Source organism: Marmota marmota, unplaced genomic scaffold (genome assembly GCF_001458135.2).
Source record: "Marmota marmota marmota unplaced genomic scaffold, marMar, whole genome shotgun sequence".
NCBI lineage: Eukaryota > Metazoa > Chordata > Mammalia > Rodentia > Sciuridae > Marmota > Marmota marmota.
The window spans coordinates 7,272,112-7,292,234 of NW_026000130.1; the positions used below are offsets into that span (position 1 = coordinate 7,272,112).

Sequence of the window (20,123 nt, forward strand, 5' to 3'; positions counted from 1 at the left end):
CTCGGCTCACCTCCACTCCTAACCCCGAGGCCACGTGACGGTCAGCCAACCTTGTATGGCGAGCAGGGACAGGGAATTCAGCCAGAACTAGAGTTCGCGTCCCCTTTCACAACCCCAACTTCATTCCCTGCTCTCCGCAGTATTTTTTTTTGTTTTGGGTTTTGGTACCGGGGATTGAACCCAGGGGCGCTTTACCACTGAGCTACATACAGCTCCAGACATTTTTTATTTTTTTAAATTTTGAAATAGGGTCTCGCTAAGTTGCTTACGGCCCGGCCCGATAAGTTGCTGAGACTGGCCGGGAACTTGCGATCCTCAGCCTCGCGAGTCGCTGGGATTACAGGGGTGAGCCATACCTTCCTGGCCCTGTCGCCCTGCTTAAGCCCTTGGTGGTTTGCGACTTTGGCTTGTGTTCCTACAGCTTTCATAACTGGGATCAGGCGCAGGGAGGGAGCAGCCTCTCCTTTCCAGGTGAGACAGATCTTTGGTGCAGCGAAAGAGGGCCGGGCTTGAGATAGCGCCTCTTTCAGCTGGGGGCGTGTCCCTAAGACTCCGCCCTAGACTCCTCCTTTAGCCCCTTGTGACTACCGCTGATGCATTGGTCCGGGGGACGAAGCGGTCTCTGACTCAGCTCATTCCAAGTCCCACCACAGCCACCATGCCACGCGGGAGCCGAAGCGCGGCCGCCCGGCCAGCCAGGTGTGAAAAGGACAGGGACCCCATGGGGAGGAGGGGAAAGTGCGGGCACTCTATCAAGGGCGTCCGTAGTGACCTTTGTTGTTACTGCGCCATCTTGGTGGGGGGAGGGTCTGGGGGGCAGCAATCGAGTATCTAATTTGGGGGCGCCCTCCTGGTTTTCCGGGAGTAAAGGCGGTCGTTTCCAGGAGCTGCAGGGTCCTGAGAACCCTGGCCTAGGGTCCAGCAAGGATTAACCCTGCTTCCTCCTATCCCTGTAGTCGCCCAGCGGCACCTTCTGCCCATCCACCTGCACACCCACCGCCCTCAGCAGCTGCCCCGATTCCTGCCCCCTCGGGCCAGCCAAGTCTCATGGCACAGATGGCATCCACGGCCGCTGGGGTAGCCGTGGGCTCCGCTGTGGGACATGTCATGGGCAGTGCCCTGACTGGAGCCTTCAGTGGAGGAAGCTCAGAGCCTGCCCAGCCTGCTGCCCAGCAGGTAAGCAGCAGGACCCAAGAGAAACTGAGGCAGGATTCTCTCAAGGCCACATAGGGAAGAGTGTCCAGTGGAGTGTCTTGATGTATACAGAGTTGCCTCAGGCCTAGGACTTTGACTAAGGAGGGTCCTATTCCTCACTCTGCTGTTGAGCTCACCGTCACTTTATTGGCAGGCTCTGTTCCTCTTTGAGGGCAAGGTCCCTGGACTCTTAGGGACTGATACCAACCAGCCCTTTAAAAATGGGAAACCCAGGTTCAGTGGGACCCAGAGATTTACCCAAATTCACCTAACCCTAGTAGAGTGACAAGGGATGTTGAATTTACCAAGCCCTTGTTCTCCTTACCCAAATTCAGTATTGTAGCTGCTAGGCCCAATGTGAAGGTCAGCCTGTGTCATGGCTCCTGGTCTCTGATGACCTGTCCCCCACTGAGGCCTTACCAGTCCTGAGCCAAATCCAAATGCCGCTTAGCAGTTAGGTCAAGGGTCATAAGGATCAGTATGGCTGAGCCAGGAGGTGGGGCTATTTTCAGAGTATATAAAAGATTCTAGAATCTTTTCCTCCTCCCTCCCTTGCTCCTCCCCAGCATGCCCAATGTGAGGCAGCAAGGAAACCCTGTGTGCATTAGTTTAATGACATTGAAGAGGGTGGCTGGCTTGCTCTGTTTCATGGATGTAGCAGCTCAGTTGAGGTTAGACAGGGGCAGGTCAGACCTGGGATCTTTGAGGCAGCAAGACAGGATATGGGGAGAGGCAGGCAGCCCCCAGCTTTGGAACCTATCTCTAGGTATCAACCTTGAGCTGACAGTTTTGCCTGTCACACTCCCCCCTGCAGGCCCCTACCCGTGCTGCCCCACTACAGATGGGACCCTGCTCCTATGAGATCAAACAATTTCTGGACTGCTCAACCACTCAGAGCGACCTGTCCCTGTGTGAGGGCTTCAGTGAGGCCCTGAAGCAGTGCAAATATAACCATGGTGAGAAATTGGACCCTATCCCAGGTGGGGATTGAAAGGGGCAGACCCTCTTTTTGCACCTGCAAGCGACAACAGCCTATGCTGCTCCTTCCCTCCACAGGTCTGAGCTCTCTCCCCTGAACATGTTGGTGCAGACTCATTGGCCAGCTCTGAGATGGCTCCTGGGTCCTAACCCTGTACCCACCCCATCCCCTTACGGACAGCTGGACCATGAAGACAGATTGTAACTGGGACTGGGAGTAAGAAGGAAGTTTCCTACCCCATAGATAACTCAAGACACAAATGTGCAATTAAAGAGTTTATTTTAAATCACAGCCTGTTGTGTGTCCTCTTGCTGGCCTGTCTGCTGGAAGCACCCTAGCTAATGAACTGGGATTAGGGGAGATGGATGGATATCTCACTGTAGTGTGCTGTGTATCACCTGAAACAGGCATCCTGGGTAGGGTGGGAAGAGTCTTGTAATAATCTGTACTTGGGGCAGTCAAGGGTGGACTACTTTGGGCAGCCCAAAGGGGGGTGATGAGGCATTAGCAGGTGATCTCAAGAGCATCTGACTTTGGGGGCTGGAATCCCAGAAGAAGCCTTTTGTTTCCACTTCTCAGTAGAAGGCACCTTTTGTGCTTTTGACTCTGGGCGCCTTTCTCTGCACCCACATCATAGGGGCTTTCCCCCTCAGAGGCCTCACAACCTTTCTGTGACCTTGCTCCTCTTAATGATGCAAGGTCTCAGTAATTCCGGATTGGGCAGAGGAATCTTGCTGGGCTGTTGTCTATTTGCATCTTATCACATGAGTCAGAGGTCACGGCCAGCCCCCTTGACTCCGAGTCCAGCTTGTCCACTTGGCTGTGGTATGCCAGGCTGTGGTATGTCCAGGGACCTGCTGGAACAAAGGAGCAGGCCCTTCAAACTCAGTGCAGATTGCTCTAACACACACTGCTTCTGCCTTCCTTGGGTTCATTAAGCAACTTTGCATTGAGCACCTATCATGTTCTATATGCCCTGTTCTACATCCCCTAAGCACTGAGAACAGTCCTGCCCTTAGGGTGCTTACACTCCAGTGGGGTGATCCATCTCCAGTACAATGTGTAACAACCATCTTGGGAGCATAGATATGCATGGTTGGCACTGAGGGTCTGCCTCTCTTAGCACATATGTGTCTGCCTTCTGGTAAGGGGTTCCACTTCTGGGTGCCCATATCTCTTCCATACCTGGCTCCTGGCACCAGCTAGCGAGTCCTGGATGGCAGGGAGCTCACCCTTCCAGCTCTTGAAGGGGGCTCTAGTTCTCGATGGCTACGCCGAGTGCTCATGCGTCTCCTCCGGCCATTGCCCATGGTGGAGACGCCTGATAGCCAGCGCAGCTCCTCTGAAAGACCCAGGAAACCCTGATGGTGGGACTGGGGGAGAAGAAATGCCTTTCCCCCCAGGGTTCTACCCTGACACTTACCTGCCAGCTCCGGACACTGATCATCCAGGTTCTCTAGTAGGGACTCATAGCGGGTAGGTGCCCCATCCTCCCCCCCTGTGGAGTATGGAGAGAGAACAAAAGACCCCTGACTGGCCTGATGGTCCCTATCCCACCTCTTACTCTAGATCTGTTTGTTGGCCCAAGCTGGGGGTCAGGACAGGGTAATGGATAGGGACAAGCTGGGGCTAGGTCCTGGTCAAAGTGAGGGCTAAGCAGGGCTTTGTGTGGTCTGTGGCCTGCTGTCCCGCCTTATAATCCAATACAACCGCAGGGGAGAGTCTTGGGTCCACTTACTGATGATTTTCACAAGGACATATGTCCCTCGTTCCTGTAGAAGAGGACTGCCCTTGGAGGAGGCTGGGGAAGTCTTCTCCTCTAGGTCCTCACCTAGGCTCACAAGTTGTCCATCCTCAGCTAAGAGGGCAATGGTTTCTGGGAAGGCATGGAGAGAGGCTGGGCAGGGCTGGTACCCTTGCATGGGGTCCCTCAGCCTCTCCTCCCCTGATCCCTCCCCATCTCCTTACCATCTTGGGGGACCTGTCCCCTCTGCTTCAAATGGGCAGTGAGGGTCATTAGGTTGCACCAGGGGTTCACCAGCTCCCCGTAGCCGGCTGTGGGGTAGGGGTAAAGGTGAGCAGGTATGATCCCCTACTTTCTCCTCAATCAGGGCCCTCTGCCACTTTCTCCCATTTCTCCCCTCCCTAGAGCTGCGACTAGGGCTATGGAACTAGGACTTACCCCAGGCACCGTAGTCCAGGCAATTTTGCATAAACTTCTTTGCAGACATCCATCCATCTTGACAGATGTGGATAACTGGGGCGCACAACTCAAGGTTCCCGCACGGGCCAGACCCCAGCCCTGATCTAGGAACTAGCTTGGTGTCCGGCACTGGCCCCGCCCCCGACGGCCTACTTCGCACTGGAACCGCCCCCTCGCTCTAACCCCGCCTCCTACACCCCGCTGACCAGCTTCCCACCAGAGGAGCAGTGAATCAGCTTCAGATGTGTGTTGCGAGCTGAAGCTTGAGGACCACTAACGGAATGGCAAAGCGATAGGTTCAAAAACGTGCTGCCCGGTGGCTTGGCAGCCCTTCCCGGGAGGAACCTGCATGAAGTATCAAGGCAGGACCCACCGGGATTTTCCCCAAGGGCCTCACTCCAGGTGCTCACTTTGCCTCCTCCTTATTTCGGTTTCTCTGAGCCCTGTATCCCTTCCCCATCTGCACATTTTCTTCCCGCCGCTGCTTTCCCACGGCAGAGGGAGGCACGCCTCTGCGTGTGACTCACCCCCACCGGCCTTCCAGGGCTGGGGAACCCCACTTACCTCCAAACATCACCGTGACAAACATGGCTGCAGCGGGGAAGAGACGGATCTGGTGGGGCTTTGAGCCACCAACTCTGGACTTCCTCACTCGGGAAATGCCTGGGACAGATCTACTCCGGGGTGGGGTTGGGGAGGTGTGTACAAGTGCGGGTGGATGGGAGAGTGGTCCCAAGCCCAGATCCCTGCTCAGCCAGCCACTTGTTCAACTAGTCCAAGACCTCTGTCCTCTTTCTTCTGCCGCTCGCTGGGTCACAGTAGCGTCCCCTAGCTCCCAAGCAGGTCTCCAAGGCAGCGGGAGTCGCCAAGACCTCCAGGCAGGAAATGCCTTAGCCCCAGTATCCCGGTAACGGACCTGAAGGGGCGGGCATTCCTTGAGGCCGGGTTCTGGTCCCGCCCACAGTGGGGGCTCGAGACCAGGGGTTCAGGGGTGCTCAGATGAAAGAGTCGGAGACCACATCGGTTATCAGGAAGAGGCCCAAGCTGGAAGAGGTGTGTGTGTGTGTGTGTGTGTGTGTGTGTGTGTGTCTGTCTGTCTGTCTGTCATCACCAACCTCTGCAGGCTACCAATCAGTTCGAGGCCATCTTCCTGTGCTCGTTTTTCTTTTCTCCTCCCTCTCTCAACTTTCACGTTCTTCTGCCCTTCTTTCTTGTTAGCCATGTTTATTAAGATAAAATTTGCAAACAGTAAAATTTGCTGTTTTTAATGTTTTCGAGTTTTAAGAAATCTCATGTAACCATCCATCACAGTCAGGATATAGAACATTTCCATCGCCACCCCAAATTCCTTTGTGCCTCTTTGTAGTTGTGAAAGTTGTCAGAATCAAAATGGAGTCACTTTTGTCGAGCCCTGAACACCCCTCTCCGAAATTAATAAAGTTGGGAGGTTTACAGAGGAGGGAATCTTACCTATGCATGTTTGATAATAAGAAATATTCACGAAGGTCCCGGCTGGAATCACAATCTTGTACAAAGGCCACAACAACCTTACACAGAAATAATTCTGCACAGACATCTGCCCAACAACTGTGTATTTAACCTTGGACTGATGCCACCCTTGTTATTTATACTTCTAGCCAAGGATTATTATTTAAAAATATTTTATGTAATCCATTTCACCTTCAAAAACTTCTTGCCTCAATCTCCTTGAATATGCTGGTAGTTAACTATGAATCATTTATTTCTATTGCAATGTTACATTCCCAGATAAACTTAATCTTTTCTTTTTTGTATTGGGGATTGAACCCAGGGGTGCTTAACAGTTGAGTCACATCCCCAGCTCATTTATTTTTCGAGACAGGGTCTTGCTAAGTTGCTGAGGCTGGCTTTGAGCTTATGATCCTCCTGCCTCAGCCTCCTGAGTCCCTGGATTACCGTTGTTCACCACTGCTCAGCAATAAACTTAATCTTTAGGGAAATCTCTAGTTGTTATTTCTGTCAAAATAGTTCCTGCTCTGTTTTCTGTCCTTGCCTTTTCCAGTATGTCCTATAACTGGAACCATACAGCATGCAGCCTGTTGTGTCTAGCTTCTTTCATTCAACATGATGCACTTGAGATCCATCAAGGTTGTTGTGTGTATCCTTATTGCTGAGGAGTGCTCCACTGTCCGGATTCACGTCCTGTCATTTTGAGTTTTTTTCCAGTTTGGTAAGATTTGCATAAAGTCAGTGTAGACATTTGCTTATAGGTTCTTGTGTGCACAAAAGTTTTCATTTCTCTAGTAAATACCATAAGAGGGATTGCTGGGTCATCTAGTGAATATATGTTTAAATTTACAAGAAACTTCCAACTGTTTTCAGCCTGTCCTCACTGTTTTGCATTTTCCTGCCTTCTGTCTTGTTGTTTCTGGGTCTCCTGGATCAATAACAGGTCATAATTGTCTCTTTAGTTCTCACTACTAGTTAGTCCCTCTTATCAGCTCTATTTATTTGCAGTGCTGGGGCTCAAACCCAGTGCTTCACACATGCTAAGCAAGTGCTTTAGCACTGAGTTAAATTCACCCTAATCTTCTCACTAGCTTTTGCCATATTCCCTGCTCCTTATATCTGTTTGTCTGTCTCTCCTCCTTTCCTTTCTGTTTCCTCTCTTTCTTTTTTTATGGTCTCACACTTAACCTATTGCTCTGCATCTACATCTGTGTTCATCCTTCCTTTGACTTTTTTCCTCTGTTTCTCTTTGTCATTCTTTCTCTTTCCTTCTTGCCTACTGCATCCCCTCTTTCTGCTTCTTTTCTCACCCTTCCCCATTAACCTCCACCAGACCCCTGTAAGTCAGAGTGCTAGTTTCAATCCATGATCAGTTGGCCCCATTATTTTGGGCCTGTGGTGAGGCATCAGATCATGGTGGGAGAGTGTGATGGAGGAAACTGCTCATCTTATGTTGACTGGGAAGCAAAGTGAGAGTTAGTAAGGGAATGGATTCCTACTATCCTCCCAGGGTATGTCCCCAGTGACTTGAGACCTCCCACTAGGCCCCCTCTTAAAAGTTCTAGTTCTACTATCTTCTGATAGTACCTACCTGAGGACCAAGCCTTTATTATCTGGGCCTTTTGGTGATATTGAAGATCCAAAATATAGCACTTAATAAATGCAGTGTGCTCAGCACTGAAACAATATATCCTATCTTTGCATCTTCATTGCTTTCCAGCTTCCAATGTGCTTATGTGCATTTCAGATGGTGAAACTGAGGTACAGGAAGGGGAAATAACTTGGCTAGAATCATGCAGTTAAGATCAGAAGCTGGGATTCTAACCCGTAGTGAAAACCATTTCAGCTTTCCTTCATCTGGCCAAGGAAAGGGACTGACAATGTCAAGGCTAGTGAGGATGTGAAGTCACTAGAACTCTTATCCTGCTGGTGGGAGTGCAGATGGCTACAACCATGTTGGGAACCTTGGCAGTGTCTAATAAAGCTAAATGTGCACATTCTCTACCACTTGGCAATTTCACTCTGGGTAGCTCTACAGTAAAAATGACAACATAGGTGCACCAAAAGACATTGACAAACATGTTCACAGCAGTTTTACTGGTCCTAACCAAAGACTGGAAAGCTTCCAGATATCTAATAATAAGAGAATGGATAAAATGGATAAACTAGTTGTGGTATCTTCACACAATAGATTATACACAGCTATGAGAACTTTGAATTACATATTGCTGCACACACAGGACTCTCATAATGTTGGACAGTAGAAGTAGGTTCACATACACATATCCCACTATAATTCCATTTATAGTAGAAGTTCTAAAGAAGGCAAAATTAATCTAAAGTGATTGAAGTCAGAATGATGGTTCCCTTGGGGGATTATGTTAGTCAGCTTTCTGTCACTATTACAAATACCAGAGATAACCAACCTAAATAGGAAAGTTTTATTTTGGCTCATAGTTTTGGAGGTTTCAGTCCATGATCGGTTGACTCTGTTGCTTTTCGGCTTGTGCTGAGGCAGCACATCATGGTGGGGAGTATGAGATAGAGCAAAGCTACTCACCTCAAGGCAGTCCAGGGAATGAAAGAGAGGAAGAGGAAGGAGTTTGGGTCCCATTTATCCCCTTTAAGGTCACACCCTCATTGATCTGACTGTCTTCCACTGGGGTCTACCAATAGAGCCAAGCCAGGGACCAAGGCTTTAACACATGGGCCTTTAACAGACATTTTAGATCTAAACTATAGCAGGGGTGGAGGCTGTTACTGATTGGAAAGGTGCTGAGGGGCCTTCTGGAGACATGAAAATGTTCTAAATCTTGATCCAGATGTAGGGTTGCAGGGATGTTTGTATTGTATGTGTGTTATATATTACATGTATATACACTATATATAAATCTGTGTGTATTTATATATAAAATCATCGAACTATATGGTTAATTATATGTACACTTTCCTTTAGTCTGCAGCCAGCACAGATGGTGTAAGTGGTTCGGTCATGCGGAAAAATCCTCAGGGAGTTTAAATTAAAGACACAGACTCCATTTTACCTTTAAACCAGCTCCTGGATGGCTCCTCCTCGAACCCTCAGCCTCAAGCTTCCCAGGGGGGCAGCGAGGTTTTACTGAAGAGGCTAGGGAGAGAGTGAGCACGCTAGGGAGAGGGCTTTTATTGGGGAACCAAGAATTCTGGGGAAAATCCCATCCAATGAAGGTCAAGGGGGGCAGTGTTGCAAGGTTAGGTGCGGTGGTTGGATCTTTGGGGCAGTGGTGAGACACGCCTCCACAATGACAAACTCTCAAACCCAAGAAGGGTGTGGAAAGCTCTTTACCACATTAAAAAGTGACTGAGCACCTCACACCCAGCTGGGGAGGAAACTCAATCTCATGCAAGGACGATCTCCCACACTTTCCTGTATATCAGTTGTATCTCAATGAAGAAACAGATTCTAAGGCTGGGAATGTGGCTCAGTGGTAGAGCACTTGCCTAGCATGCTTGAGGTTCTGGTTTGTATCACCAGTGCTACAAAAAAGCAGATTCCAATCTCCTGCTATCACTTGAGGATTTCCAAGCTTCTGAACTCCCGAAGTCCTAGTGTCAGGATCCTGACACTGGGAAGATAGGGCCTGGCCACTGGCCCCAGCTATACCCCTCCCTTCTCAGTCAATGGACTGATTTGCATGCCTTGTTGTGGTCCAGCAACCTGCTTAGCCCTGTGCCCCTAAGCACCTAAGCTTAGTAGAAAGACTGCCAGCCTTCCAGTCTCTGGCCATGGTCTGCCCCAGGTGCCTGGTCCTCCTTCTGATGGGAGTCTTCCTAGCAGGTGAGTCCTCCCTTGGCCTGGCTTATTTGAGAAAGGGGTGGGGGAGGCACTAGCCCCAGAAGGTCCCTGCAAGGAAGCAAATCTGTAGGGACTATAAGGAGGATCCTGGGAAAGGCATTCAGGTGAAGAGGAGAGCTGGCTCCAGGCAGCTTTGCCACTGACCTGGGGTAAATCTTTTCCCTGTGTGGGCCTTGGTTTCTCCATTTGTGAATGATCAGATTGCCAGGGTCCCTTAGGGCTCTTATCCTTTGGGGTCTTAGGAGAATGGAGAGAATCACCTTAGTTTTATAGAGGAAAGGGATAGTAGAAAGTTACTATCCCACAAGGCCTCAGAGGCAACCTAACACTGAAAATGTCCTGAGAAGCCAGTGGACTGAGGCTGAGCTGACAGGTGGTGCAGCCTAGAGTTTCCTGGGGTGTAAGCCTATAACCAGAGTTTGTGAAACAGGGAAGAATCTTGAGAGAAAGGGAGCCGGACATCAGAAATACCCAGAGGGCACTAGTCCAATACTTTGAATGCTAGGCTTTCAAATGAACATGGATTTTTTTGGGACATGGTAGTAACAATGACATGAGGGTCACTGGTTCCAAAGCCCTTACTCACAGAGAGAAATGGAGGCCTAAAAACAACACCATAAGTCACATGGAACAAGGTTTCCTGCATCTGATTCAGTGCTAGTCCTACCACACTAGGTTATGAACCCTTTGGGAATGGGCATCTCTTTGAGGTCTGACCAAGCCTTCATAGGCAGGGGCAGGAGGGAAGGGGCCCAGGCTGGGCCTGAATGAATCTGTATTTCTTAGTGTCCCAGCCAGTTCTGGCTCAACCAGATGCACTGCTGGTCTTCCCAGGCCAAGTGGCTCAGCTCTCCTGCACGCTCATCCCCCCACATACCACCATTGGGGACTACGGTGTATCCTGGTACCAGCAGCGGGCAGGCAGTGCCCCCCGTTACCTTCTCTACTACCGCTCAGAGGAGGACCACCACCGGCCTGCTGACATTCCTGACCGATTCTCAGCTGCCAAGGACATAGCTCACAATGCCTGTATTCTAACCATCAGCCCTGTGCAGCCTGAGGATGATGCGGATTACTACTGCTCTGTTGGCTACGGCTTTGGTCCTTAGGGGTGGGGTATGGAGTGAATTTCTCCTGCCTGCCTACCACTTCTGCCCCTGACCTTTGGAACCTCTCTTTCTCTGAGCCTTCCTCTGTAAAATGGGCTAATAACATTCAACATGTCAATAACAGCCATGAAATCCTGGCTGAAAAAGTGATTGTGATTGGTCTAGGACTGTGTGTGTGTGTGTGTGTGTGGGGGGGGGTGGTTTCTGGGGATGGCTGCTGAAAAGGAAACACCTGAGACCCTTGGGGAGTGGTCGGCCCTACCCCTGGCCCCCAGAGGCTCAAACTGGTGGCCTGGCTTTCCGGTGACCTGGGGTGCTAGAGAGAATGAAAAAGGAACCAGCCCTTGCCACCCCCGGCTCTGCATGGCTGGCTGACTGTGGTCCAACGCTCACAAATCTGGTGGCTGGTCCCCATGGACCAGCTGGTTTGGGGAGGGGCAGACTCTGTCTCCCTACCTGGTTTTTGCCGAAGGCCCCACTTATCCTTGAGATAGCAAGGTGTGTGTAGGTGGTGTGGGACATGGAAGAGACTCTGAGGCATATGAGGGCTAGAGCTGAAGTATTGAAGGAGGAAGGCAGGCAGAAGGCAAGAGCAATATCCCCCCTCTTGGGAACAGTGTGTTCTCTTGAGGGAGGCTTCCCCACAGTCTGAGCAGATACATCAAGGGATGGAGCAACTGGACAGAGAGGGTGAGCTGACAGGTGATGCAGCCATCAGAAGCCGAGTTGAGTGTCTGGGACAGGGGCATGTGCACATTCAAAAACACAGCCTTGCTGGGCATGGTGGCTCATACCTGTAATCCCAGGTATCTGGGAGGCTTGGGAGTTTGAGCATAGCCTGAGCAACTTACTGAAATCCGGTCTCAAAATAAAATAAAAAGGGTGCAGGGGTTGTGGCTCAGTGGCACAGCGCCTGCCTTGCACATGTGAGGCACTGGGTTTGATCCTCAGCACCCCATAAAAATAAGTAAACAAAATAAAGATATTGTGTCCATGTATAATTTAAAAATTATTTTAAAAATAAAATAAAAAGGGCTGGGGTTGTAGCTCAGTACTTGCTTATCATATGTGAAGCTCTGGGTTCAGTCCCCAATGTGGGAAAACAGACATCCCTCGGTCTGGAGATGTAATTAAGTGGTAAGTGCTTGCCTTACCTTACACAAGGCCGTGAATGTAATCTCCAGCACAAAATAAAAACAAAATAAAAAAGCCCAAACACATTATTCTTCCTTCCTGGTGCCCCAAGATTAACCTCCTGGAGGTCAGCACAAAGATGCACAAAGTTCCTGTCTCTGTGGGGAAGGGGCAGGCCCAGATCTAACCTGGGTGGTGAATGCAAACGGGACCCCTGGATCTGTCAACAATTCTGAGACCTTCCTCTCCTTATCCTGAAGGCCTCTGTTGCATACAGCCCCAGGGTAAGTCGTACAGGCGCCTGTGGCTCTAGATCTGCCACCTTTCCCGGCCTGTTTCCTCCCAGTACTCCGACCAAAGCTGGGGCAGCCGTTTTTTCCACGGCCAGACTCCCAATTGGGACGGACGGAATCACCGCACCGCCCAGAAGAGACTCTCCTGGCTGTCCCAGTGCCTCTGGATCGAGGTGGCTGAAGCGTACAGCAGGACCACCGAGACGTTGGGACCTCCACGCTGACTAGAGCGGTCCCGGAAGTGCTCGGGGGCAGGGGGCGGGGCTCTGGGCACTCCGGCGATCTCAGGCTCGGAGTCAGCAGCTGCGGCGGAGTGAGGCCGCGTCTGCTGGGGTTGGAGCTGGTCAGGTGTAGCCCCGCCCCCCCGCAGCCCCGCCCCGGCCCAGGTGAGCCGCCTCGCCCCGCCCCGGCCCAGGTGAGTTGCATCGCATCCGCTAGTGTGACCCAAGTCTTCCTGACCACCTGTCCCTCGGGTGTCCCGGCGTATGGGTGTCCCTAATCGGTGGGAAACCTGTAGGGGCGCTGGGGAGCGCGTGTGGGTCTGCGGCCGCTCCCGGGCCTCCAGTCAGGAGATCCTGACCGCACTAAGGGTTTACCAGGTGCCCAGGACCCAGGGGCTACCTGGAGGCTGGGGTGACGAATGCAAGAGGAGCTGGGAAAGGCACCGAGAGAGTTGGGAAACATGGAGTTTCCAGACCTTTGTATTTTCGGTCCAAAAACATGTAACACATTCTTGGGGATAGATAAAGGATTACTAATTTTTTTTTTACTCCTGAGTGGAGACTTCAGCGGGTATGGACTACATAGTGACAAACAACCTCTAAGGAGGCAACCTTGGCAACGCCAGGAGTTAACAGGTGGGTGGAGGAAGAGTTGCAATCCACAGATAATCAGGCAGGAGGGATCAGAGGGTATGAAAATTGTGGAGCAAACTTGCAGAAGCCAAAGGAATAAAGGAGGGATGAGGGACTATGGGGACAACTTAAAAGTTTTCAGGTACTTAGGTAGGCAACGTGGGTTAGTGAAAGGGTGGGCCCAGATTGCCACATCTTCCAGGTTTTCAAGAGGAAGCTAGAGACTTACTGAGTTTTAAATATTGACCATTAAAGAAAAGTCCAACTCTTTGTGTGCCAAACAAAATGTGTCCGTGTGTCGGTATCCCCAGGCTTGACAGTTTATACCTTCTGAAATGTTCTGTTTGGAGGAGGTATTGATTAGCAATGCCAGATGGGGTGGGAAGATGAGGACTAAGAACAGAGAGATTTGGCAAATAAGGTCATTGGATGCTAGTGTTGAGTGCTGAGGTTCCAGCTGAAACTGAAAACTTGGTATCTGTTGTGGTTTCTTGCATAGTGGTATGATTTTCCTGGGCAACACTTAACATCTTAATTGTTAGGGAAGGTTGGGAGTTAGCAAGCTTATTGCTGCAATACAAAGAAGTGAGGAAAAGAGGAAAATGATCCTGGCTAGAGAGTGGAAGGGAAGCTCATAGTTAGATCTACTGTAGAGAGAGAGGGTCTGAGCCAGATAGCAAAGGGGTGGAACTCAAAGAAGAGAACCCTGTGTAAATGAGGGGTTATTGAATTTGAGGTGATCAGTAAGCCTAGGCTTACTGTGGGCTGTTGAAGAGGAGAGGAAGGGTAAGAGGAGTCAAAGGGATCAAAGGATTTTTGAGAATACTTTAGTTCTGTGCTTTGCTATTTTTTACCCCTACACCTGACTGAAACTTTTTTTTTTTTTTTTTTTAATTCTGGGGATTGAATCCAGGTGCCCTTAACCACTGAGGCACATCCCCAGCCCTTTTTATGTTTCATTCATTGCTAGGTTGCTGAGGCTGCTTTTGAACTCACGATCCTCCTGCCTCAGCCTCTTGAACTGCTGGGAGGGATTATAGGTGTGTACCACCATGCCCGGTGGCTGAAACAAACAAGCATACAAAAATTCTAGCTGGGCACAGCAGCTCGAGAGCCTGAGGCAGGAAGATCATGAGTTCAAAGCCAGCTGCAGCAACCTAATGAGAATCTGTCTCTAAATAAAACATAAAAGGGACTGGGGATGTGGCCCAGTGGTTAAGTTCAACTGGGTTCAATCTCCCGTACCCCCCCCCAAAAAAAAAATCCAAATAGCATGAATTCCATGGTGACCACCTGATTAATTTAGTATTTTTTTGAGTCAATTACTCTCTAAGCTTCAGAGGAAGGATAATACATTTGTATAGAGTTGTGAGGAATAAATGAGATATGCTTGTGAAAGTCCTTGTGTTTCCCAGCACATAGTGGGAAACTGTGAGTTGTGTTGCTGTCATAATTCCATCACTTGAGGACTTCCCATTCATGTAGCGGATAAGTTTCTGAATGGAGTGCTGAGGAGCACTCTTAGGGGACACTGCAGTGGGTGGGAGAGCTGAATAGTCTAACTCCCTTCTTTGTCCCTGCTACAATACCCTTCTTCCACTGGAGCAATTCTGCTTCTGTCTCTTTTATTGGTTTTATCATCTAGACAATTATTTTTTTTTCCTGTTTTGATTTTCTCTTTTTTCCCCTAGACAATTATTTGAATAAAATATTTTTTGGCAAAAAACAAAAATGTGTGGCAGTTGTAGCACAAAATCAGATAACTTTTCCTCCTTTTGATCATTTATTCAACTATTGTGTACATGGGATTGTATTGTTATACTGGGGATTGGGGATTGCATGGTGAGGGAACACAGTATTTGCCCTTAGGAAGCTGGAAGGCTAATGGGGAGGAGAGTATTATAAACATGCAGTGTGGTGGGTATACCCATTACCTCAGGTCACTAAGGGGGCACGTCTCAGATAGTCAAGAATCTAAGGGTGCAGAAAAGAGTGGTTATTTGGACAGAGTATGGAAGGACAAGCAAGTGGTAATCTAAGAACAGGGGAAGGACCTTTTGGGAAAATACAAAAGTAGTACAAATGAATGTTGAGCTGGAAAGTTGGTATGTGGGAAAGAGAGACAGGAGAGAAGACTGAGGGACCAGGTGTGAAGGCCCTAGTGAAAGAGCTGGAATGTTAGAAGATCCAAGAATGAAAAGGACTCTGTCAGGCTTGTGCTTTGGGTACTTCACTCTGGTGCTAGTATAGAGCATGGACCAGGGGGAAGGATAGAAGCTGTAGGTAGGTAGCTGGTTAAGAGGTGAGTATTGAAAAAATCCTGGGGAGTTGCAGTCAGGCTTGAGCTGCACAGTGGCAAGTGAGGGCAAGAGGGCAGAGACCCTTTGCATGATACCTCAGGAAAAGGACAGGATGGGCCAGGTGGGGCAATAATGGAGAGGGTCTAGACTAACTCCTAGGGTTCTGATTGGGCACCTGATTGGTGGTTGTGTCATTAACCTAGGGTAGGAGAGAAGTTTTGTGTCTCTTTCCCAAGAAAATCCACCCATAGCATTGTCATGTAGCTGGAGACTTGCCTTCTTTTCCACAATGGCTCCACTTCCTCTTTTAACCTACCTTTGTTTCAGCCCTTAGAAATGATGTGGCATTTGATTGTGTCTATTTGTCTTCCTTACAATTGTTTCTGGTAAGTGAAACTTGTCATCTTAAGGGCAAGATTTTTTCAACCATAGAGTCTAGCACAGGAAGGAGGTACCTGACAGTTGTTTGATTTGCTGACTTGACAACGTCCCTTGTGTTATTTTCAGATTGTGAGAACAGTAAAGGTGACCCAAAGAAGAGCATTTTTAAAGATACACAGTCATTGGGGGTGATACCAGATTCACAATGGAGGTTCCCTCAGCAACGAAGTTTGGTGAGACCTTTGTGTTTGAGGACAGGCAAGAACTTTTCCCAGGGGAGGACCTGGGGCACCCTTTTCTTCAGGAAAAAGGTTTGGAACAAATGGCTGTTATCTACAAGGAGGTCCCTCTTGGGGAGCAAGATGTGGAACAGGATGATTACGAGGGGAATTTCAGTCTGTGCTCAAGCCCTGTTCAGCATCAGACTATCCCCTCTGAAACCAGACCCCAGGATGAGGAGATATTTGGTGAAACCTTTCTCCAGAAATCTGACCTCAGTGTATGTCAGATAATCCATGGTAGAGAAGAGTCCAGTCCACCTGATTGTAAGGAAGCAGGCAGGGGGTACTTGGGGTCTAAGGTATCTCACAATATCCCACAGCCAGCCAAACCCTATGCATGTCATGAGTGTGGGAAGGCCTTCAGCCAAAGCTCCCACCTTCTCCGACACCTGGTCATCCACACTGGGGAGAAGCCCTATGAGTGCTGTGAGTGTGGGAAGGCCTTCAGCCAGAGCTCCCACCTTCTCCGACATCAGTTCATCCATACTGGGGAGAAGCCCTATGAGTGCCAGGAGTGCGGGAAGGCCTTCCGCCAGAGCTCAGCCCTCACACAACACCAGAAAATCCACACAGGAAAGAGGCCCTATGAGTGCAGGGAATGTGGGAAGGATTTCAGCAGAAGCTCCAGTCTCCGAAAACATGAGAGAATTCATACAGGAGAGAGACCTTATCAGTGTAAGGAATGTGGGAAATCCTTCAATCAGAGTTCAGGCCTAAGCCAGCATCGGAAAATCCACACTCTGAAGAAACCCCACGAATGTGATCTTTGTGGAAAAGCCTTTTGTCATAGGTCCCACCTTATCCGGCATCAGCGGATTCACACAGGGAAGAAACCTTACAAATGTGAAGAGTGTGGGAAGGCCTTCAGCCAGAGCTCCAACCTCATTGAACATCGGAAGACCCACACTGGTGAGAAACCTTACAAGTGTCATAAGTGTGGGAAGGCCTTCAGCCAGAGCTCGTCGCTCATTGAGCATCAGCGGATCCACACGGGGGAGAAACCCTATGAGTGCTGTCAGTGTGGCAAGGCCTTCTGCCACAGCTCTGCACTGATTCAGCACCAGAGAATACACACTGGCAAGAAACCCTACTCCTGCGAATGTGGAAAGGCCTTCCGGCACAGGTCAGCTCTCATTGAGCATTATAAAACCCACACCAGAGAGAAGCCCTATGTGTGTAACATGTGTGGCAAGTCCTTTAGGGGGAGCTCACACCTGATCCGGCATCAGAAAATCCATGCTGGGGAGAAGCTGTAGATGGGGCCTTTTTCCAGATGTTGGAAGCCTTTGCCAGATGGAGCCCATACATACATTTCTTTGTCTCTTAGACTCCACCTACCTCCCTGATAACAATGCTGGATGGAAATTCTCCCACAAGGCCCTCCTGACCATTCCCCCCAGCAGGAAGGTTCCACATGACACCTGGCCAAGCACACCATGCTCTCAACAGGCTTCCTGGGTGAAGGGAGGATGGGATAATAGGGAAGTGAGCCCCCAAAGAGAACAGGTTTTCAGTTTCTCATTCTCATTTTGACTTTCAAGCCTATGAAATTTTGTTTTGCCCTCTCTTCATTTTTTTCCAAGTCTAGAAGAAGAAGAAATTTCAAGAGGCAGAAAATTTAGTTAAGCCCAGGAAAACGTCAAATGAACTTTAAATCAGTCTGCCTCAGTCTGACACTTTCAGAAGTTAGAAACCATGCTTACAGTCCAAGTCAGCTGAAGAAAATGAATTCAGTAGATAGAGCAGAGGCAAAATAGAATTGTCTGCCGGGGTTGGGCATTAGGGAGAACCAAAATAGGTTAATAGGACAAAGGAGGGTGAGAGGGATTGGGAGTGACAGCAGTGAGCCCCTAGTGTGGTCTTATAACTTATCATTAGGGAAGATTCTGTCAGGTGGCTCTGTCATAAGAGGGTGGAAATTTGGTCCTCTTGTGGGCAGAGTATATTCAACATCTGGCTGTGACTTAGCTGGGGATGTTGGAAGCAGGTGATGAGATGAAGAGGCTGGGTTCAAGTCCCAGGACTACTCCATCCTATTTGTATGACATTGAGCAGGTCCCATAACTTGCCCCAGAGTCTGTTTCCCCTTCCAAGGGATTGGGGTGATGGAACCTGGACACTTACCTCTAAGAGTAGGAACCAGGCTACACTTGAAAGTGTTTTGGCAGTTGAGAATGGAGAACCTTAGTGACCCCTGCTTACCCAGAAGCACATTCCCTGCAGACCAGAGAAGTGTCCCACATACTGATGCTTTCTCCTAGACACCAACTTGAGCCTTCTGCTGCAGCAGTGTCATCCATGCTCCTGTATTCTCTGTCCTAATGGAATTCACTTGGGGGCTATTTAAAAAGTGCCCTTACCCATGTCCCACTAGACCAATTTAATCGGCATCCCCAGAGTTGGGTCCCTGACAATGGTTTTTTTCAAAACTCCCCAGGTAATTAGAAGTTATAGTGTGTGGCCAAGATGGGAGCCCTGTGCTGAGCTTTCATGCAGCCCCAACAGCATCTAATGTCAGCCTGCTTGCTGTGGCCAAGCAAGCCTGTTTGCCATTCTGTCTCAGTTTCCTACCCCCAGTCCCCTGGGTATGAGCTCAGGCAGTGATGATTGGCCAATAAATAAGCCCTTGTCCCTGGCCAGGGAATACCCCCTTGATTTTCGTGGTGCTGGGGATTGAACCTTGGCCTTGAACATGCTAGGTGAGTGCTCTACCACTGAGCTACATCCCCAGCATCATGGGTATATTAGTGCTGGCTATCCCTCTTTCCAGGCTCCCAGCTTCTCAGAGGTAGTGGAGAAAGAGGCAATCTGAGCTCTTTTGAAGTTTTCCAAAAGTTTACTTACCACTGGAATCAGATGAATTTATCATGGTGATGCTGGTTATCTCAGTTTTTCAGAAGCTCAGTGTGGCATTTATATATAGTTTTGATGAATAAATACGGAAAGCTGTATTTGTTCTTTAATAAGTGAGGCTTGGTAGGCCAGAGGTTTGGAACCATGGGTGTGATAGACTGGAGAAATCCCGCTAAGAGTTCTGACTGCCCAGTGTCCCCAAGAATCCTGTGCATAACCAGCTGGACTCTGGAGGTCCAGGGCCTGACAGGTGGTCCCAGGTGCTGTTTACAGGCAGCTTTCACTCAAGGTCTTGTCATTTATCAGAAGTGAAGAGAGAATGCTAAGAAACAGTTGGGGCAGCAGGTGGCATTAGGCAGAGTCCCCTGAAAGATCTACCTCTTTTTTACTACCCATCCCCATTCCACCTCAGCCCTGGTCATCCTGTCCTTATCCAGGAAGCGTCCATCAGGGTCTCTCTCTGCTTTTCCTGCGTGTTCCAGCCAAATTGATTTCTAAGCACCACTTTGCACATGTCACCATTCTCCTTAAAGCTATCTTTCAGGAGCTTTTCTGCACATAGATCCTTATTTCAGCCAAACTGATTTACCTCCTCTGAAAAAGCCACACAGAATTCAGGCTGTTTGTTGCCCTCTCTTTTCATGCCTGGATTCTCATAATTCACTTTATGCAGTTCTCACCTTTTGGAGTATGCACTTTCTATCTCCTCTTCCTCCCTCCCTCCCCCTTTCCTTTCCTTCTTTTTATATAACATAGGAATTAACCCATCCCCCAAGGGTTAACAGATTCTTCTGTAAACATGGTTAGACCAGGCACTTTTCTATTTTTTGGATGTATGTATAAGCAGAGCCTTGTTTTGTTTTTTAATTTTTTTCACTGTTCTATTATGTATTTTTTAGAACTATCTTTTTATTTAGATTCCCAAACAATGTAAAGTTATAATAAGATATGGTCCCTGATAATATTTTAACTATTTTTAAATTGAGTTGTCTTTTTTTGCTTTACATTTTTTCTCTTCTTCCTACAGTGATTTATATAGATGTTGTTGAGTGTTATAAAACTCCAGTTTTTGATTTTGTTTGCTAATTTGTTTTGTTAAAACATGTTTTCTCTCTCAGCTTAATACTTTCCAATTCTAAGATTAATCATTTAGATATGATTAATCATATATATATATATATATATATATATATATATATATATATATATATATATATAT

General features: G+C 48.7%; 4 protein-coding genes across 11 annotated transcripts; 3 read left to right on the forward strand and 1 right to left on the reverse strand.

The window, feature by feature from the left end:
- The first annotated feature begins 536 nt into the window (after positions 1-536).
- Chchd10 (coiled-coil-helix-coiled-coil-helix domain containing 10) lies at positions 537-2,464 on the forward strand. The gene is made up of 4 exons (XM_015500340.2): positions 537-699; positions 957-1,176; positions 2,009-2,150; positions 2,251-2,464. The coding sequence occupies exons 1-4, from the start codon at positions 659-661 to the stop codon at positions 2,268-2,270; spliced, it is 423 nt and encodes a 140-aa protein (XP_015355826.1). The 5' UTR covers positions 537-658; the 3' UTR covers positions 2,271-2,464.
- On the reverse strand, positions 2,436-5,270 carry CUNH22orf15 (chromosome unknown C22orf15 homolog). 7 transcript variants are annotated; one of them, XM_048785064.1, is made up of 7 exons: positions 4,941-5,270; positions 4,356-4,487; positions 4,142-4,228; positions 3,912-4,070; positions 3,597-3,671; positions 3,359-3,515; positions 2,436-3,027 (listed from the first exon to the last, which is right to left on the reverse strand). In XM_048785064.1, the coding sequence occupies exons 1-6, from the start codon at positions 4,963-4,965 to the stop codon at positions 3,376-3,378; spliced, it is 618 nt and encodes a 205-aa protein (XP_048641021.1). In that variant the 5' UTR covers positions 4,966-5,270; the 3' UTR covers positions 2,436-3,027; positions 3,359-3,375. The 7 variants fall into 7 exon arrangements, with proteins under 7 accessions (XP_048641021.1, XP_048641020.1, XP_048641023.1 ...); XM_048785063.1 differs by having other exon boundaries at positions 2,436-3,030; positions 4,941-5,256; XM_048785066.1 differs by having other exon boundaries at positions 2,436-3,030; positions 4,356-4,430; positions 4,941-5,247.
- A 63-nt stretch (positions 5,271-5,333) lies between these two features.
- On the forward strand, positions 5,334-10,958 carry Vpreb3 (V-set pre-B cell surrogate light chain 3). Of its 2 annotated transcripts, none has more exons than XM_015500187.2 (3): positions 5,334-5,429; positions 9,558-9,681; positions 10,486-10,958. In XM_015500187.2, exons 2-3 carry the CDS (start codon positions 9,630-9,632, stop codon positions 10,806-10,808), a joined length of 375 nt encoding a protein of 124 aa, XP_015355673.1. In that variant the 5' UTR covers positions 5,334-5,429; positions 9,558-9,629; the 3' UTR covers positions 10,809-10,958. The 2 variants fall into 2 exon arrangements, with proteins under 2 accessions (XP_015355673.1, XP_048641027.1); XM_048785070.1 differs by having other exon boundaries at positions 10,534-10,958.
- Positions 10,959-12,492: 1,534 nt separating this feature from the next.
- Positions 12,493-20,090, forward strand: Znf70 (zinc finger protein 70). Its single transcript, XM_048785071.1, has 2 exons — positions 12,493-12,650; positions 15,897-20,090. The coding sequence occupies exon 2, from the start codon at positions 15,976-15,978 to the stop codon at positions 17,305-17,307; it is 1,332 nt and encodes a 443-aa protein (XP_048641028.1). The 5' UTR covers positions 12,493-12,650; positions 15,897-15,975; the 3' UTR covers positions 17,308-20,090.
- The last annotated feature ends 33 nt before the right edge of the window (positions 20,091-20,123 follow it).

What these genes read in the sequence shown, in the direction of transcription:
- Znf70 (XM_048785071.1), top strand. Translation starts at nt 15,976, where the DNA reads ATGGAGGTTCCCTCAGCAACGAAGTTTGGTGAGACCTTTGTGTTTGAG.
- Chchd10 (XM_015500340.2), top strand. Translation starts at nt 659, where the DNA reads ATGCCACGCGGGAGCCGAAGCGCGGCCGCCCGGCCAGCCAG. An exon ending in CCCAGCCTGCTGCCCAGCAG is followed by an intron (nt 1,177 to 2,008) that starts GTAAGCAGCAGG and finishes TCCCCCCTGCAG; the next exon opens with GCCCCTACCCGTGCTGCCCC. An exon ending in GCAGTGCAAATATAACCATG is followed by an intron (nt 2,151 to 2,250) that starts GTGAGAAATTGG and finishes TTCCCTCCACAG; the next exon opens with GTCTGAGCTCTCTCCCCTGA.
- CUNH22orf15 (XM_048785064.1), bottom strand. Translation starts at nt 4,965, where the DNA reads ATGTTTGTCACGGTGATGTTTGGAG. An exon ending in CCTGGACTACGGTGCCTGGG is followed by an intron (nt 4,229 to 4,355) that starts GTAAGTCCTAGT and finishes CCTACCCCACAG; the next exon opens with CCGGCTACGGGGAGCTGGTG. An exon ending in TGTCCTTGTGAAAATCATCA is followed by an intron (nt 3,672 to 3,911) that starts GTAAGTGGACCC and finishes CATACTCCACAG; the next exon opens with GGGGGGAGGATGGGGCACCT.
- Vpreb3 (XM_015500187.2), top strand. Translation starts at nt 9,630, where the DNA reads ATGGTCTGCCCCAGGTGCCTGGTCCTCCTTCTGATGGGAGTCTTCCTA. An exon ending in GATGGGAGTCTTCCTAGCAG is followed by an intron (nt 9,682 to 10,485) that starts GTGAGTCCTCCC and finishes TGTATTTCTTAG; the next exon opens with TGTCCCAGCCAGTTCTGGCT.